We start from the raw sequence: 17,885 nt of genomic DNA, 5'->3' as shown, positions 1-17,885 counted from the left end.
CTATGCAGTAGCAACTCTATTCACCACTAACAAGATACTGCCAACAAGCAAAAACAACATACGGCCTATCACACAAGCGAGTAATGTAATGTACAAATTTCAATGCCAGTCTAAAAGTAATAACATAGATTGTACGTCCTAAATGCTGACAAATTGCATCAAATAGTTTATTCTTCATCAATTACATCACACCCAATTCACTTGTGCTTGCAAAAGTTGCAGTACAGTGTCTAACATTATACAATTGAATCACATTTACTGGATCATCCTTAGTATACAAAGAATTATGGTGGCAACCAATTTAGAATTGTCAGTCAGGCTCACAGTGTGGAGTAATTGTAAATGCTCTATTTATTAATACACGGGAGACTGTCTTATGCAATTAGGATGTACATGCACTTAACTCAACAAAATAGGTGACAGGCATTCACTATGTAATTTTTCAGATCCTTGCAAGTTAACTACCTGGTTTAAATTTTAACCAAAGCCCAGCAGATAACTGTAAATCATCACTAGTTGCTGCATTCCCCAGAACAAGTCATACACCAATCTAAGCCTACTTGCCAACCAATCAGCTATTGTGCACTCATGCAGTATAAATATTGGTGTTTCCATTGAATTTGTACACTTGCAAATTGTCCTAATGAGTACAAGGCAAAAAGCCAGAGATTGTACAACATTGATTTGCTGGGATGGTGCCTGATAGGAAGTAAATAAAGGATGGAGCAAGATTTTTAAAAAGTTTCTTCTCTTTTTCCTGAAAACAACACAAAAAATAATGATGACAGAAGTGTTTTAAGTTTGCAAAAGGCTGGATTAGAGTAACAGATTTTGTGAGAGATCAAAAATAAAAAATTAAATCTGGGACATCTCGAATAGAAACCAAAAGGAACTTGTTTCTATAAGTTATAAATGTATGGAACTAACTTCCAGGTTTAGTGATTGAGGCAAGAATATAGTTTACTTCCATGGTCCCTCTAGATTGGAGTGTGTTTGATTGGACAGGAGGCTATGAAGTATGGATACCTTATTGTAGATTCAACCCACCTCCCCTGAGCTAGGGTGAGGCAAGAGGCTGGCAGCCTTTCCACTGGGAGGACAATTGAGGCCCTTAATCTTCCACTTAAAGATGACTGACAAGGTCTATCCCAATGCCACTGCAATTCTATCAATCACACAGCAAACTGCAACCTATTAAGAGTGGAGCCTCATTCTCAGGCACTCTGTGCTCGATTAGTGACCTGGCATTGGGAAAGGAATGGCTTTGAGATACCATCTATTGTGCTTTTGGTGGACTTGCCTACCTTGCCTGTCATCAGTACCCCAAAATTCCCATCCTTTCTAACATACTCCATTCAGATAAAAGCCCAAGTACAATTCCAGCAGTAACCATTGGTCTTGGTGATGCTGCTGATACTCAAGAGTTGCTGGGTCCAGACTGGTCAAATTGGCCAACACTCTCAGGGTAGGATTTCCATCCTTCAACGTGCTTAATTCAGGGGGAAACCTGGCACTGGCCAAGTAAGAGTTTGTTGTGATAATTAAAATCTGGTTAAGATTCAACATTACCTTGGGCTTGTAAAGAAAGAAAAGGAGCTGAAGGGATATGGGAGCAGTGCATTTTAATATGAAGTCTACCCTCATGTAAGTAAACATTAACTTTGTTAAATATGACTATAAATAAGGGATTTTTGGAGAGGAGATCTCTTGGAATCCTATAGATTCAGGCTCCTGTTCTTTGTGATCTGACATCACTTTGACAGGCTCCTGTTCTTTGTGATCTGACATCACTTTGACATAGCTCCTTATGCAATTGCTCAGTAGCTAATCCAAGAGTAAAGGTATAATTGACCCTTTTTTCCACACTCAATAGTAGGTATCATTAGAACTGTTTGCTCATGAGGCATGGAAACATCGCCGTGGACTGGTTGTGGTAAACATATCAAAACTACTATTGATATTCAGTGTTATTAAAAGAAATTGAAATATTGAGTTTAAAGGGAATCTATGTAACCTTCACCTCATAATTAATTCAAACCTTTTTTTTATCTTTTAGCATTTTTGACATTTTGTTTCTGATTACTAGAGCAACCCTAGAGTGTTCTAGTTGTTGCTATCATTGTCTGATAGTGTTAGCAAAGGTAACAGAGCTCTTGAACTGTTACAGTATAGCAATTGATCCCCTTAGAATCAATATCAAAGGGAAGTCTGGTAGCCTCGAAATTAAAATTGGCAATCTGTAAAGGACTGGAAACCATTTTTTTTCATTATTTGAACCAACCGGAGTTTTATTGACATTATTTTACCGATTCAGTGTTGGGGAGTGGTACTGCACATTATTTTAAAACTTGGGACTGATTAACAAGCAATGAGATGGTCCAATATGTCAGTGCACTAAAGAATATTAAGCTACAGGACTTCTACATGATCTGGGTTTCTGAGTTTTGCAGCACTGCTTGGGAATTTAGCAAATGAAGGTTTTGTCTATGAAGTTCAAGCGACCAGTTCAATACATTTGTAAATGCACATTACTCATTTTTTTTGTTAGATCATATGTGATGTGACAAGATTGAAGAAATAATGAGAAAAGTGAAGCATGTTTAAAATCAAATTAAAAATAACATTTTAAGAAGTGATTATGAAGTTAGGTAATGTATTCCGGTTTATAATTAAACAAAGATAAATTATCTCATCAAGAAAACATAGGCTGCTATAAATGTGATTTTATCATATCTTAGAACTACATATTCATAAAGAAAACAGATTGGAATTATGTCGTCATGAAATTGCAGCAGGATCTTGATCAGCTGGTGAAGTGGGCCAAGAAATGGCAAATGGAATTTAATATAGAAAAATGTAAGGTCTTACATTTTGGAAAGTCAAATCAAGGTAGGAGTTTCATGGTGAATGGTAGGGTCTTAAGCAGTGTAGTGGAACAGAGGGACCTTGGAGTTCAGTTGCACAGTTCTCTGAAAGTGAAGTCACAGGTCAATAGGGCAGTGAAGAAGATCTTGGCACACTGGCCTTCATCAGTCAGGGCATTGTGTATAGAAGTTGTACAGGATGTTGGTTAGGCCACATTTGGAGTATTGTGTTCAGTTTTGGTTCCCTTTGCAACAGATGCGAGTAAACTGGAAAGAATGCAGAAGAAATTTACAAGGATGTTGCCAGGACTCAATGGTCTGAGTAATAGGGAGAGGTTGGACAATCCAGGACTTTTTTCTTTAGATTGTAAGAGATTGAGGGGGGATATTATAGAAGTGTATAAGATCGTGACAGGCATGGATAGGATGAACACTCGGATTGTTTTTCCCAGGGTTGGGGAATCAAGGACTAGAGAGCATCAGTTTAAGGTTAGAGAGGAAAGAATAAAATGGAACCTGGGAGGCAACATTTTTAGACAGAGTGTGATATGCATATGGAATGAACTGCCAGCAGAAGTGGTTGAGGCTGGGACATTAACAACATTTAAAAGGCATTTGGACAAATACATGGATAGGAAAGATCTAGAAGGATATGGGCCAAGTGCAGGGAAAAGGAGTTAATGTTGATGGACATTTTGGTCGGCATGAACAAGTTTGGGCCAAAGGACCTGTCTCCGTGCTATAGGTCTCTATGACTCTGTGACTCAACTGGAAGGTGTTCCTATTAATCCGGCCTCACTGCTGTACAAGCTGTAACAATGTGTTGATATGGACCAGACCAAATCCCCTCAAAATATTCAAATGATAGTCTAGACTCTAACTTCTTCTTATTTTAAAGATATAGGTGAGGTGTTGCATTCCAGATGCAGTTCGATTGGTCGAGCTACCAGATTTAAAGCGAAACACACTTTATTCATCTGTTATAGTTAAAGTACAACAAAAGAAAGCAGGAACAGAAACAGAAGTTGCTGGGAAAGGTCAACAGGCTTGGCAGCATCTGTGAAGAGAAGTCAGAGTTAACGTTTTGGGTCCTGTGACCCTTCCTCAGAACTGGGGAAAGAAGGAATTGAAAAAGCTCAATTCTATTGGAAATCTTAACAGAACAATAGATGCAGTATCTACTACGAATTAGCCATTCCAATGTAGAAACATCCTTGGCAAAAGGTAAAGTCAGAACACAGATTGTCTCATGTACAATTTCCTGTAGCAGGTAGAGACTGTTTTAGCTGTAACTGAGAGAGGGACAAAAAATAGCGTCCATCTCTGCAAGACCCCAACAGCAACTGCTGAAAGTTAAACTAAACATCCTGGTTCTGTGGGAATTTGACCACACTCATTCAGGCTGCTTCCATTGTTTCAACTTTACAAATATCCAAGGCCTCACAAGCTGTTTACTCTCGTCACACTGTTAGGCTGTTCTGCCTTAAAGCCTCTCTTCAAAAAAAAAGGATAAAATAACCTCTCAAAGTCCACAGCATCGTCAAAATGTAGATACTCGATGAAACCACCAAGATGGTCAATTTTCCTTAAGGGATGCTGTTCAGGACAAAAGTATTTCAGGCTATGTTTCATTATTAAAGGGAAAGTAACTGTTAATTGCAAACATACTTTTTCTGTAAGAAGTGGCAAACATGGATGACAAACTTACTGCCATGTGAGTTAAGTTGCACACATTTTAAACCACAAAAAACACACACATTTATTCATGAATAAGATAACTTGATGCCAATATTATGGGTTGAAAAATAGTTACCGGGAAAAACAAATTCTGTTGATCAAAAGTACAGACCACAAGAGTGAGATGAGTTATTTCTCACAGTGTTTTTGATTCTTAGTAGAGATGATGCAATGTTGTATGCATTATGATGATCAGTCTTTCACTTAATAGCTAATCGGGTAGCGCCCGGTCTTTCCTGTTATTAAATTTTTTTCTTTCCGAGTCTTCAAATTTTGTCTTTTTCAGTCTGTGAAAGAGAGAGAAAAATGGGTGAGAAGTGCTCTTGTTCACAGGCTTTTGTTGGTTTTTGAATGCACTGCACTCACAAGTCTCTATCAATCTGCAGCTGGACCAATCCAAAGGCTGACGTGAGGTAGTTTTTCCTGACTCAAAGCTTCCCGGTACCACTCTGTCTCACAAAGTATCCATCTCATTGCTCCAAAATGCAACATAATTTTTATAGTTAATGTGTACACTGCACTTGATCTTCAAGTTACAAAAACGTTCCTTGTGCCTTTAGCATTCATGTCCATTTTCCAACTTATAATTCAAAAAGGCAAAGTAAGCAGTCCCTTGCACTGTTTGCAATGTCTTTCCAAAGAGTACTCATAATGCCTGCAATTCATTTACCATGAGCAGCGTATTCCTCATCCCTATCGACTTGTTTTACAAACTTTTCTTCTAAATCAGTTTTAATTGATTTTTGATAGTTTTTTTCAGGTTTTACCTTTATAAAAATGTAACGTTGTATTTTTTAGCCAAAGAAAGTAATTTGATGAGCATTGCAGGAAATTTGACACCTACCATTTAATAATAACATTCAGTATTTTGTATGTAAAATTCTTGTTCCATGTATTTTATCATGTGATCCTGATAAATGAGAATTCATATAATTATAAGCATTTTCTGCAAATGAATTCCTCATGATTTAATGTTAATAATGTTTTATATTCATAAACCCTTGTTCAATCTTATTTTGATTATTGCATTGAACTTGTGCTTTTACAATGGATCCATTTAATGTTTTGAATGTAGTCAATCTGGTTGGCATTTTGGTGTATCCTAAGAGTTATTAAGATACACAGCATTCAATACAAGTCACAATATTATCTAAGTATATTTTTCAAAAGTCGTGTTTATTAGTATAACGAAAGCTAGTCAGCTCTTTTATTGAATTATTGATTCTAATAATCATCATCATTTCTGCACCTATAAGGAGAGATTAACATGTGGACTGTGCCTATACCTCTAGAATCCAGAAGAGTGCAAGTTGTTCTAATTGAAACACATAATATACTTAAAGATTTAATTGGAGAGATCCAAGAGGGGACTCAAGAACAAGCACAACAGTTCCAGAATGAGGGGTCAACCATTTACAACTGAGTTGAGGAGAAATTTCTACACTCATTGGTTGTCCAACTCAGCCAATTCTATGCACTAGCAGCAAGTTAAAACTTAGATCCATTAACATTCCCAAGAAAATTATCATTCAGAAGAAGGCATGTGAAATTATCATGTATAACAATGTCAATAAAATCCTTTTTTAACAAAACAAATCAAGACTGCAGAAGCAATTTCACAATCTGTGTAATATCCTTTCCAGACATTAAAAGTAATTGCATAGACAGCCTTTCCTTATTATTACTTAGATAATGTGCAGCACAAAAAAAACTCAGTTTTGCCTGTTCAAATAATTTACTGCAGATGAGGTTTCTAATCACTAAATTGTGCCATCAATTGACTTCAGTTCTAATGTATTGCTACATTTTGTTAATTTGTTTATTCATTATCTTAATGAGATTTTTGTGAATCCCACAAAATTGAGATTCAGGTAACCAGCAAGCACATTTCATTTCCTTCTGGCAACTCCATCCATTTAGAAATGTTTAAGTTTTCTGAATTTAAATTTGAATTATTAACAATATTACATTTTTGAAGACAGAAATGTTTGCTTTTTAAGTGATCTGTATCTCTTAGAAATATTCATTAATGTGCAACGTAAAAGATTTTCACCAACACTCTGCAACCCTTTATTACAGTTAGAAAGAAACAGGAATATTCAGTGTTCATGTGGTCTCAGCATTGATATATGTGCTCAGTTTTATGTTCCCAATGAGCAACTTTGCCCAGCAGCAGTGCCTCTCAAAGATTTGCTGGCTCTGAATATGATTTTTCAACCACTTTAAATGAGATTGGAAAATTATGCACAATGTGCAGTTGAATTTTGGATATACATTTGTAGCAGCCAATGCTACCCACCAGGAACACAAAGTGGAAAAATTAACCTTTTAGTGTTTCTGGAATAAGGAATCAATAGTTGGCAAAGGAAGGAAGCTCATGACAGAATAATAACACATTGGTTCTGCTTAAAGGTTGAACTCAATTTCCACATGTTCTCATACTTACTGCTTTTTTGCCAATTACAATCGGTTTGCCTTACGGCGTTGCCTTTATGTTGCATTATGTGACTGAAAAATAGAGACATGGCATGTACCACCCTGTGTCTATACTGCTCTTGATCAGGCTAATGGAAAATGTATTGGATTAACTATGTATGGTTCAGTCTCCAATATTCACATCCTTTTTTTTTAATTCATAAGACGTAAACATTGGTGCTAAAGCCAGTATTTGTCATCCACTCTGAATTGTCCTTGAGAAATCTAGTTTCAATCTATCTTTCTCTCCTCCACTCTTCAGAAGTGCTTATTCATGCCTTTTGACCCTTCGGCTTAAGGCTAAGCTTTCATTGGTGAATGGTAATAATGTCAATTGACTGTATGAACAGCATAGCAGGGTTTCTCCTGTCCTCATGTGCTAACTACAATAGCTCCAGCAGAAATCACTAGAGGACCATATGGAAATCATAAGATTTGGGAACAGGAGTAAACAATTCAGCCCCTCGAGACTGCTCTGCCATTGGGTAAGGTCATGGCTGATCCAATATTCCTCATGTTCATTTTCCTGCATTTTTGACTTAAGCCTTGATTCCCCTATTGATCAAGAATCTGTCTATCTTTGTTTTAAATATTCACAAGGACTCTGCCCCACAGCTCTCTGGAGTTCCAAAGACTCACAACTCTCTGAGAGAAGAAATTCCTCATCTCAATCTTAAATTGGCACCCATTTATTCTGAGACTATGTCCCCTGATCCTGGATTCCCCCATGAGAGGGAACATCCTCTTTACATTTACCCTGTCAAGCCTGTTAAGAATCCTTTATGTTGCAATGAAATCACCTCTCATTCTTCTAAACTCCAGTGAATAGAGTCCCACCCTGCTGAGCTTTCACTGGTAAGACAATCCCTCCATACAGAGGATCATCCTAGTGAACCCTCTATGAACTGCCTCCAATGAAATTATATCTTTCTTTAAATAAGGATACCAAAATTACTCACTGACTCCAGATATGGTCTCACCAGCAACTTGTACAGTTGCAGTAAGACTTCCCTATTCTTATACCCCAACTCCCTTGAAATATGGGCCAACATTCCATTAGCCTTCCTGTTTACCTGCTGCACCTATGCTCTAGCTTTCTGTGTTCCATGCACAAGTAGTCCCAAGTCCCTTGCAGCTTTCTGCAGTTTTTCTCCATTTAAATAATAACTCTGTGCTTTCGTTCTCCCTTCCAAAATGAACAAATTTACATTTTCCCACATTATACTCCACTTGCAACTTTTTTGCCCACTTACGTAACTAATCAATATTTCTCAACAAACTGTTTGTATCACGCTCACAACTTGCCTTTTCAACCATGACATTCAGCAACGAGCTCTCCGTATGGTTTTTTGACTCCCTGGTTAGAGATATAATTTGGAGCTACCGATTGAGAACAGCTGGCCAGCAGCCTGACATAATGCAGACTGCCATGCCATACAATGCATTTACCAATCGATCTATCTAGATATAGTGAATTTGTTATTCATTCTAAACATAAAATCTGAAACATTTGGCACACCACTTATGAAGGTGGCTAGCTTCATGTGTATTGCACATAAATTGATAAGTAAAATAGAAAAATAAAACTTTTTCTTCACTTGAACTGTTAATAATTGCTTATAAATTATCTTGTGCATTAATAGGTTTGCAACAACAATAAAAACTGTCACTGTGACCATGATTGGGCTCCTCCATATTGTGATAAGCCTGGTTTAGGAGGGAGCATAGACAGTGGACCCATGAGGCTTGAAGGTGAGGAATGGCTGTATATTCCCATAACAGCAATGCATTACATTCACATACATACAAGCTGATGTTAAAGACTTCTGCACAAGTCCACCAGCATTTCTCTTGACTATAACAAAACATTTTTTTAAACCAGCTAATGAATAATATACAATATGTAATATTAGAAATAAAAATCTGCTTCATATGTTTGTACGAAATATCGTAATGTTAAAAATCACACAACAGCAGGTTCTAGTCCAAAAGGTTTAATTGGAAGCACTAGCTTTCGGAGCGCTGCTCCTTCATCAGATGGTTGTCAGGTGATCAGGTCATGAAGGAGTAGCGCTCTGAAAGCTAGTGGTTCCAAATAAACCTGTTGGACTATAACCTGGTCTTGTGTGATTTTTAACTTTGTACATCCCAGTCCAACACCAGTATCTCCAAATCATATCATAATGTTAATATGTAAGCTCCCTTCTTGTACAGGGCACTAGCATGCTGAAATGCAGAATAAAATGAACATTTATAGCTTGAACCAATTTTAGCACGAGCTTTCTATAATAATAAAAACTGTGTTACTAAATTACAAACACATTACTTGAACTATGCACTGAATATGGTCTCTTGGAATTTGATTGGTGTTTGGGGATAATTTACTGATCAGCCACTGTAACTTTAGCAGAAACCACATTTATGAGGATGCTCCAGTTATAGCAGTCGATCAAAAGGATCCTTGAGGAAATTAATGGAACCAAAACTTTGGAAATTGATGGAATAAATAAACAATGAAGCAATTAACTAGATTCATTAGTTGATTACACCTTTATGCGATTGGATAGAAATTATTTTGAAGGCATTGTGGCTGGCAAAACTGAATTTATATTTTTTTTACAGAAAGTAACAGCCTGTTTGTGGGCATACTAGTTACAATCTTGAGTCTTATTGCTGCGGGGGTGATAATGTGTTTCAAACGGAAGACATTGCTTCAGCTGCTCTTCTCACATAAAATAACAACAGTTGAAAAGTTAAGGTAAAGTCTTTCAAAAAATATTTCCACTAGTTTTTTTGTATGGATCTGTTCAATGATGTTTTCTTTTACTCTTAAGATTCTGGTTAATGGTAATGCAGGTCAAGTCAGATTGCAGAATGAAACTTAGCTTGATAGATTATAAGTTTAATTTTTGTAGTTGGTTCCCATGATAGTCAAAAAGCATGAAGTTGCTAATGGGTCTTTAAAAAATGGAATGCAAATTTATTGCACGGAAGTAAAAGAACAAAGATATGTTTAAATAAATATAAAACAGTTTAAGAAGATTTTAACATGAACAACAAAACAGAGCTTCATTTCTTAAAAATGTTATATTTAACTGAGTTTCCAGTTTCGATGGGTCTAAACCTTTTTCCAGTTTGGACAACTTAAAAACTGTTGCACAAGCTTTTACAACTCGGACATTTCACAAACTAACCTGGCCTCTGCAATGGTGAATCTGTTCTTCTGCATTGAAAATCTGATTCTTCTGAATGGAAACCTAATTCTGATTTCAAACATCCCTGTCTGTTATCTCCATGCATCATCAAAGTATATTTTGTAAATACTTCATCAATTAACTTCATAGACATACTGTTAGATGCCAAATTGATGTAGTGAATTCAGTTTCAAATGACCTTTTGACCTATTTTTAAAAATTCCTTCATAGAATGGAATCACATGTCTTTTTTACCTTTACTTCCCAATTGATTATAACATACTATACATCTTTATCAAAATTTATATTCTTATTAACAATGTATGAATAACAAATTGTTAATTTTCAGGCACAGCAAGTGATTAGGAATGCAAATAGAATATCAGTGTTTATTGCAAGGGGAATAGAATATGAAAGTAGGCAATGCAGCTGTAAACAGCTTTGATGAGGTAATATCTGAAATGTTGTGTACAACTTGGGACTCTTGTAAAAGAATTTTGTTGCCCTAGAAGCAAATCAAAGAAAATTCATTTGACTCATTCCTGGAACATTCAACTTATCAATTTAAATTTATTTGTGATTAAAAATATTTGTGGTGCACAAATTTTCCTATCAATGACCAAATCAGTTGAAGGTTATTACTGTGTTGCATTGGAAAAACTGCTGAGCAATGCTAACTGGTAAATAATAGTTGATGAACTTGTGTTCTTCTAATACATTAAAGTGCTGCAAAATATTTCAGAGATAAACTTTTAAAAAGTTAAAACTTTCATTGGTATATTAATTCTATAATTGTCTTCTCCCTATGTATTCTGACACTTCCATTTTATTGGCATGACCCAAGTTCTAGATGTTACTGACATTAAAACTATAAAAAATGGAGAAATTTCCCTTTGTCTATAGTGTGGAGTGTTTCATGCATATTCTCTGAGTATTGAAATGCTCTGAGGTCTTGGATCAAATTTGGGCTGAATTTGAAGCTAAGTACCCGATGTGAAATGACAGAACACAACCAGTTGTATGACTTTCTTTCATATTCTTCATTTCCAACTCAAGCAAACTATTTCAAGGTTTTTCTCCCCTTTTTCTCCACTTCGAACATAAGAACCAGGAGCAGGAGTAGGCCATTTTGTACTTGCAAGCCCTCTCCGCTATTAATAAGTTCATGGTTGATCTTTTCATAGCCTCAGCTTCACTTACTTGCCCTCTCACCCTAACCCTTAATTTCTTTACTGTTCATAAAGTTATCTATCTTAGGGTTAAAAACATTCAGTGAGGAAGCCTCAAATACTTCACTGGGTGGGGAATTCCACAAATTCACAACTGAAGGAGTTGGTCCTCAATTTGGTCTTAAATCTGCTCCCCCTAATTTTTAGGCTATGTCCGCTTGTTCGCGTTTCACCCGCCAGTGAAAACATCTTCTCTACTTCTATTCTATCTATTCCCTTCATAATTTTATGTTTCTATAAGATACCCTCCTCATTCTTCTAAATTCCAATGAATATAATCCTAGTCTACTGAGTCTCTCCTCATAAGCCAACCCCTCAATTCCACAACCAATCTAGTGGACTTCCTCTGCACCCCCTCTAGCGCCAGCACATCCGTTCTCAAGTAAGGAGACCGAAACTGCATGCAGTACTCCAGGTGTGGCCTCACCAGTACCCTGTACAGCTGTAACATGACCTCCCTGCTTTTAAATCCAATCCCTTTAGCAATGAAGGACAAAATTTCATTTGCTTTCTTAATTGCCTTTTGCACCTGCAGATCAACCTTCTGTGATTCATATACAAGAACACCCACGTTCCTCTGCTCTTTGCATGCTGCAATATTTTACTGTTATTCCTACCAAAATGGATGACTTCACATTTATTTACATTGTACTCCATCTGCCAGACCTTTGACCACTCACTTAAACTATCTGTGTTCCTCTGCAAATGTTCATAGTCCTCTGTACACTTTGCTCTATCACTCACTTGCCCCGGTCCTTAAAAATACAATTGCATATAATCAAGAGGGAAAAAAAAGTGGCCTGTTTCCAAGTTTGTAATTCTGCTGATAGTAAGTCAACTTCTCAGTAGTTTTTAAGGTAACAGACTGCACAGTATAGTAAAGAGACAATTAGAAAATGATCAATTTGTAAAAGAAATCTGCCCTTATCTCAGCCACCTGGCTGTGGAGACGTTAAATTGGATATTGTTTTCCCAGGGCAAAATATGATTTATGTAGATTATCAGACTTACCCATGGTCAAAGAAACTAATTGTCCAACTAAATAAAGGAGAAGAATAACTGCTTGGAACAGGTATCCTAGGATATTGATGTGCTTTTCAAATTTTACCATATTTATTGGAGTGAAAATTAGAAACAGTTTGTGGAGTGAAAAACTTGGAATAAATTGTGACAGATAAAGGTTTAGCCATTTGTGCTAGGAATGTCTATATTATATATCTGGATTTCAAATACTGTAATTATAATTGACTGTATAAAGATTGTGCAGATTAACTGTACTGAGATTTTTGCTGTTCCTATTTGCAGAACTGTAGGTCCAACTAGATCTTCAACCCCAAGCCAATCCAGTAGTACCTACACAACTCCCATTAAAAGACAAGCCAACATTTACAAGGTATGTCATTAGAAAAATCTATTGAGCGAACATTCTGATCAGGTCCAATAGCTGATGCAAGGATGTGATGTGCTACCACCCCTTTCTGGATGGACATGATGTAGGTAACAGGGAATCACTTCGTCGCTTGGTTATCTCCCCGATTATGGTGTGCAGCCCAATCCTGTGTTGTCTAGTAAGTGGTTACACACCCAGCAGGAAGTCTAAATTTGTGTAAGACAAACACCAATAATAGCTCAATGACATCTCCTAAAGTGGAGGTGCATTCCAGCTGCAGTTGGTGCTAGAAATGGCTGGTGTAGAATTTCTGATGAGGAGGAAAACAGACCAGTGGAGGTAGAGGCTAGAGAAGGGACTTGTAGGTTCCCAAGTACAGCAGTGTCTTGCAGGTGAGATGTTAATATAAGGCTCCAAACGAATGGTTGCATAAATGTAACAGATATAAACAAATCATGCGTTCCATCTTGTTTGCCACAAAATGAACTTGTAAATAAATATTCATAAAACGTATTTGCAAACTGGATTTGAAGAAAAGTAGCAGAGGTATCTCTAGGGTCCAGGCATATATTTGATCATCTAGTCGTTATCACATTGCTGTTTTTTGGAAATGTGCTGTGTGCACATTGGCTGCCATGTTTCCTACATAAAAACAGCGACTCCCCTTCAAAAAGTACTCCACAGTGACTGTAAAGCAATTTAGGATGTACACTGGTAAATGCATGTCTTTCTTTTATCTTCTATTAACAATTTGTTCAGTAGCTAATTAATGTTCTTAAATGCAAAGTTTAATGTGATACCTGGTTAATAAGGCCTCAGGAGCAGTGTTGTATGATTGCTAACTAACATATCCTGAGCAAACATTTTATTACAGTTAATTTTTGTTGGGTATTCATTTCAGCAGACAGACAATCTGCAGTCAACTAGCTCATTTACATCCCCTACTACGCGAGATCAAGGTGTGCGAGAACTACCTTGCTATCAGCCGGTTCACATTAGTAACCCTCTGCCGAATTCAGTCGCAAGAGCAAATTTGCACTTTTCCCTGACACCTCAGCGGGTGCTGCCCCCACTGAACCACAGCACGGAGTCTAATTCAGGAGTACCAAGCAGACCATTGCCAGCTAAACCCTCCTTCAGAAATCCACAGGTATGCATATATGTTCTGTGTACTACAGATGTCTAAATGAGACCACATGCTGAAGTATTCAAGAGAAGTCTAATATTTGCAAAGAGCTGTCTCTCTGATGTTTCTGCAACATTTACTAATGATTTTACGCTTTCTCACAGTAAATTGTGGTGATTCAGACTATTAATGTTTATGCAAAACAGCCTTAAGTATGGAAAGGTGTATAATTCAACTTATTGTTTCGTTGCTCACTATACCATTGTTCAACAAAGGTTATTTCAATTTATTTTGTGGAAGGGAATCAACTGTCTTAATTAAGTATTTAATTACTGCAAAACAAGTGATGCGTTCCATATTGTTTGCCATCAAGGTAACTTCCAAATACATATTCATAAAATGTATTACCTAGGCCTTGTTTCCAGTCACATAGACTTAACAGCCCAAGTAGAGATGACAGTTGTAACTCACGGCATCCAGATTTTTTGCTAAACCTCAGCCAAAATTGTAGTGACGGAGCAGGAGCAACTTCAAGAAAATTCTTACCCCACCCCACCAAAGATCTCAGCTCCTTTGTTTGAGAAAGGTTATGTGAACATTCAATGGCTGGTGTGACAAAATGACAACTCAAAATCTTACATGATGTTTTAGTCGCAAACTTTGACCTGAGCTTGTGTTTGAGAGGAGTTGAAATAAATGGCTTGAAGAAAGCAGAAAAGTCATCTTGTTTTTGAGAATGATTTGAGTGACAAACAGAAGGAAGATATCGCCGTAGAAAAGGTTGCTGAAACTTCTTGTTCAATGACCAACTTCGAATAAGAAACTTGGAATTCAAATTCTAATTATATGCAAATGAGGTGTTTTACTTTAAAGGTGATCTGTTGTAAGTTTGACTGTCGTTGACATTTGTGGCTTGTTTTGCCATTTGAGGGAATTTCAGTCGAATGTTATTTCTGAAAGTGTTGGAATATGCAAGGCTGAGATAGGCAGATTTTTGATGAGTAAGGGTTTCAGAGAAAAGAGAGGAAAATGAATTTGAGGATTATTAGATCAGCTGTGATCTCATTGAATGGCGGGTGCAGACTCAATGGGCTGAATAGGCTACTACTGCTCCTCTGTCTGATGATGAACTGTGTCTAAAACTGTTCTCGACCTTTCAATCTGATGCATGTGTGTGACCCATGAAAATAAAATTGTAAGCATTCAGATGTGAAAAGACACCACTAGTGGAACATAAAAGCCTGAGAAACAGTAGTTCTTATTTTTCTTAATAAATTCATGGGATGTAGGCATGGCTCATTCCTAACCGACCTCGTGAAGGTGGTGGTGAGCTGCTTTCTCAAATACATCTGAATTATTTGCAGTGGATCATCACGTTGCTATGTAGCTGGAACCACATATAGGCCAGACTAGGTAAGATCAGTAACTCTGTTTCCTTAAGGTAAAACAGTAAATCAGATTTTTTTAACAGAAATCTGTTAATGTTATGGGTAATATTATTGAGTTCCTTATTGCCATCTGCCCACTGCAGTGCCACCAATTTTACAAAGATTGGCTAATTTTATGATTAATATTATTGAGAGTTTCTTATTGCCATCTGTCCACTGCAGTGCCAATGACAGTGGGAATTTCCCCAGTAGCAGATTGCAATTATTGCTTCAAGGAAGTGAGTAGCTGATTTGCATGATGAAATCCTCTATGAAGGAACATTTTACTGGGTTCCTGACATTTGCTGCCAGCATCATGCTTCCCTGTAGTTCCAAGCACCGAGATGGCAGACGAAGAATTGGTGTTCCTTAACCCCTCCCCAACCATTTCCCCACCCCTGAAGGGTTCTTCTCTCATCCCTTGGCCCTCTGATCTTTAATTTTTTAATTATCTGGTGGGCCCCAAAAGTTTCTTTCCTGCTTCAACAGTGTTGGGGATGGAAAAAAATTATGCAGGGGATGGTGACTCGCTGCGGGTCACCAGAGGGCTTAGGAACGGGCCTTTCCACCTAGGAGAAAGAGAATTCTTCTGAAATGACTTGATCATAACGTGGTCCCCAGGTTGGGAAGGATGCATGGGTTCACCCCTAGGGATAGGGACAGCTGCCTTAACAAGGTCATGATTGTGCATGATGAGATAAGACACAGCCTTGGTGTTATCAAGGAGAGATTCCTGTGTCAGGAGGAAGGGTGGATCAGCAGGGAGGTTGGGTGATCTAGTCGCAATAGGCATGGGCTTACCCATCAAGACCGCAAAAGGGGTAAAGCCTGTAGTCCGGTTAACCTGATTCTGGATTGTGTACTGAGCCGGAGCAACACATCAGGCAAGGGCAAGCCTGTGCCCTGCGCAATTTTAGTAAAGACAGTCTTGAGAGTGCCATTCACCCTTTCCTCCATGCCCGAGGACTGCGGTTGGTATGGGATGTGATGTTTCCAGGTTATCCCTAGAGCCTTATTAATCGCAGTGACAATATCTGCAGTGAAATGAGTGTCCCTATCACTTTCAATGGAGCCTGGCATCTCTTAACAATCATTTAACCGCCATTCGAGTATCATCTTTCTTGGTGGCAAAAAGCCTCAACTCATTTTGAAAACATGTCAAGAATCACTAGCAGGTAGTGGAAACCCTGCCTTGTTGGCATGTGTGCAAAATCTATCTGCAGTTGAGCAAATGAGCCTGCAGGGGCCGGGAGGTGGTCGTATTTAGCCACTGGTTTAGAATTATTTTTCTGCAGGCAAATGAAGCACCGTGATAGCAAAGAGCAACCGGGGCATACCAGGAATGTGCAAATGATGAAGCCATCAGGATGTGTAAGAAGATGCAGTGAGCAGGATTCAGTGGTGCCCAAATGAGTCCACCGATCCTTCTCAGATTGGGGGGGGGCTGAGTTGCTGAGTCATGCAAATGCCTTCAATTAGGTCAGGAATAATGGAAAATTGTTAGGGGTATGCAAAACCTGCTCAGTAAGATTTGTAGGCGCCATACGGAGTGCCCGTCAGCAATAGCATTACCACGGGTATCAGGATCCCAAACAGCCGTACGGCCAGTATATTTGATGACTGTTATAGCGGATGGGAGAAGGATGGCTTCCAAAAGATTGTTAATAAGCTGGCCATGTTGGAAGGGTTTCCCCAAAGAAGTGATGAAGCCTCGATGCTTCCAGAGGGTGACGAAATCGTGAACCACCCCAAAAGCATGGTAGGAGTCTGTATAAATATTGACAGATTTGTCAGTGGCAAGGATGCAAGCCCAGTGAAAGCGATCAATTTAGCTGCCTGAAGTATCATTAGGAAGCACAGCAGACTCAAGGACTTCAGAGGGCATACATAAAGTGTAGCCAGCTCATGTTTGATGATCGGAGGGTCAAAAGGAGGAGCCATCGGTGAAAAGGACCATATCAGGGTTATCTAACGGGGTCTCAGAAAGTTCAGGGCAAGGGGTGATGACCTCATGAACAACATGCAAACAATCATGGTCAGCTGTCAGAGAATGGTTGGTGGCAGAAAGTAAAATTGTAGGATTCAAGGCTGGGGTGTGGTGCAGTGTAAGATTGGAACAAGAAATGGGATGACCTCAATGCCCGTAAGCCTGGATGCAGAAAAATGTTGAGTTGTGTTATGGACTGGGCCAAACCACTCAAAATATTCTTGAGCAGGTAACCTAGACCATAACTTTGCAATTTGTTTCAGTGAGTGTACAGTGAAAATCATCCAGAGCTAGGTTGACTACTAAGTTTTTAAACAGACAAAAATTTATTCACAAACTTACACAATGAAACACAAAGAACAGAATAAAGAACTCCTACAGAACTCAGTCTATCCAAATGAGACTTAATTATGCTGTTACGAATATACACAACAGTCCCAATAAGAAAACCCTCTT

At 38.1% G+C, this 17,885-nt stretch overlaps 1 protein-coding gene across 3 annotated transcripts in view; it reads left to right on the top strand.

Moving 5' to 3' along the window:
- Window positions 1-17,885, top strand: part of adam12a (ADAM metallopeptidase domain 12a) — a 350,417-nt gene that overhangs the window by 317,217 nt on the left and 15,315 nt on the right. For 2 of the 3 annotated variants that reach the window (XM_072557567.1, XM_072557569.1), the window contains 4 exons: window positions 8,720-8,828; window positions 9,699-9,834; window positions 12,805-12,892; window positions 13,791-14,039. In XM_072557567.1, the coding sequence (XP_072413668.1) occupies window positions 8,720-8,828; window positions 9,699-9,834; window positions 12,805-12,892; window positions 13,791-14,039 (582 nt within the window). The remainder of the gene's footprint in view (window positions 1-8,719; window positions 8,829-9,698; window positions 9,835-12,804; window positions 12,893-13,790; window positions 14,040-17,885) is intronic. The other variant, XM_072557568.1, reaches the window with a different exon arrangement.

The sequence above is a fragment of the Chiloscyllium punctatum genome, chromosome 38, assembly GCF_047496795.1.
Source record: "Chiloscyllium punctatum isolate Juve2018m chromosome 38, sChiPun1.3, whole genome shotgun sequence".
Lineage (NCBI taxonomy): Eukaryota > Metazoa > Chordata > Chondrichthyes > Orectolobiformes > Hemiscylliidae > Chiloscyllium > Chiloscyllium punctatum.
The sequence above is the reverse complement of the archived record's forward strand: the minus strand, read 5'-3'. Positions and strand labels throughout refer to the sequence as shown.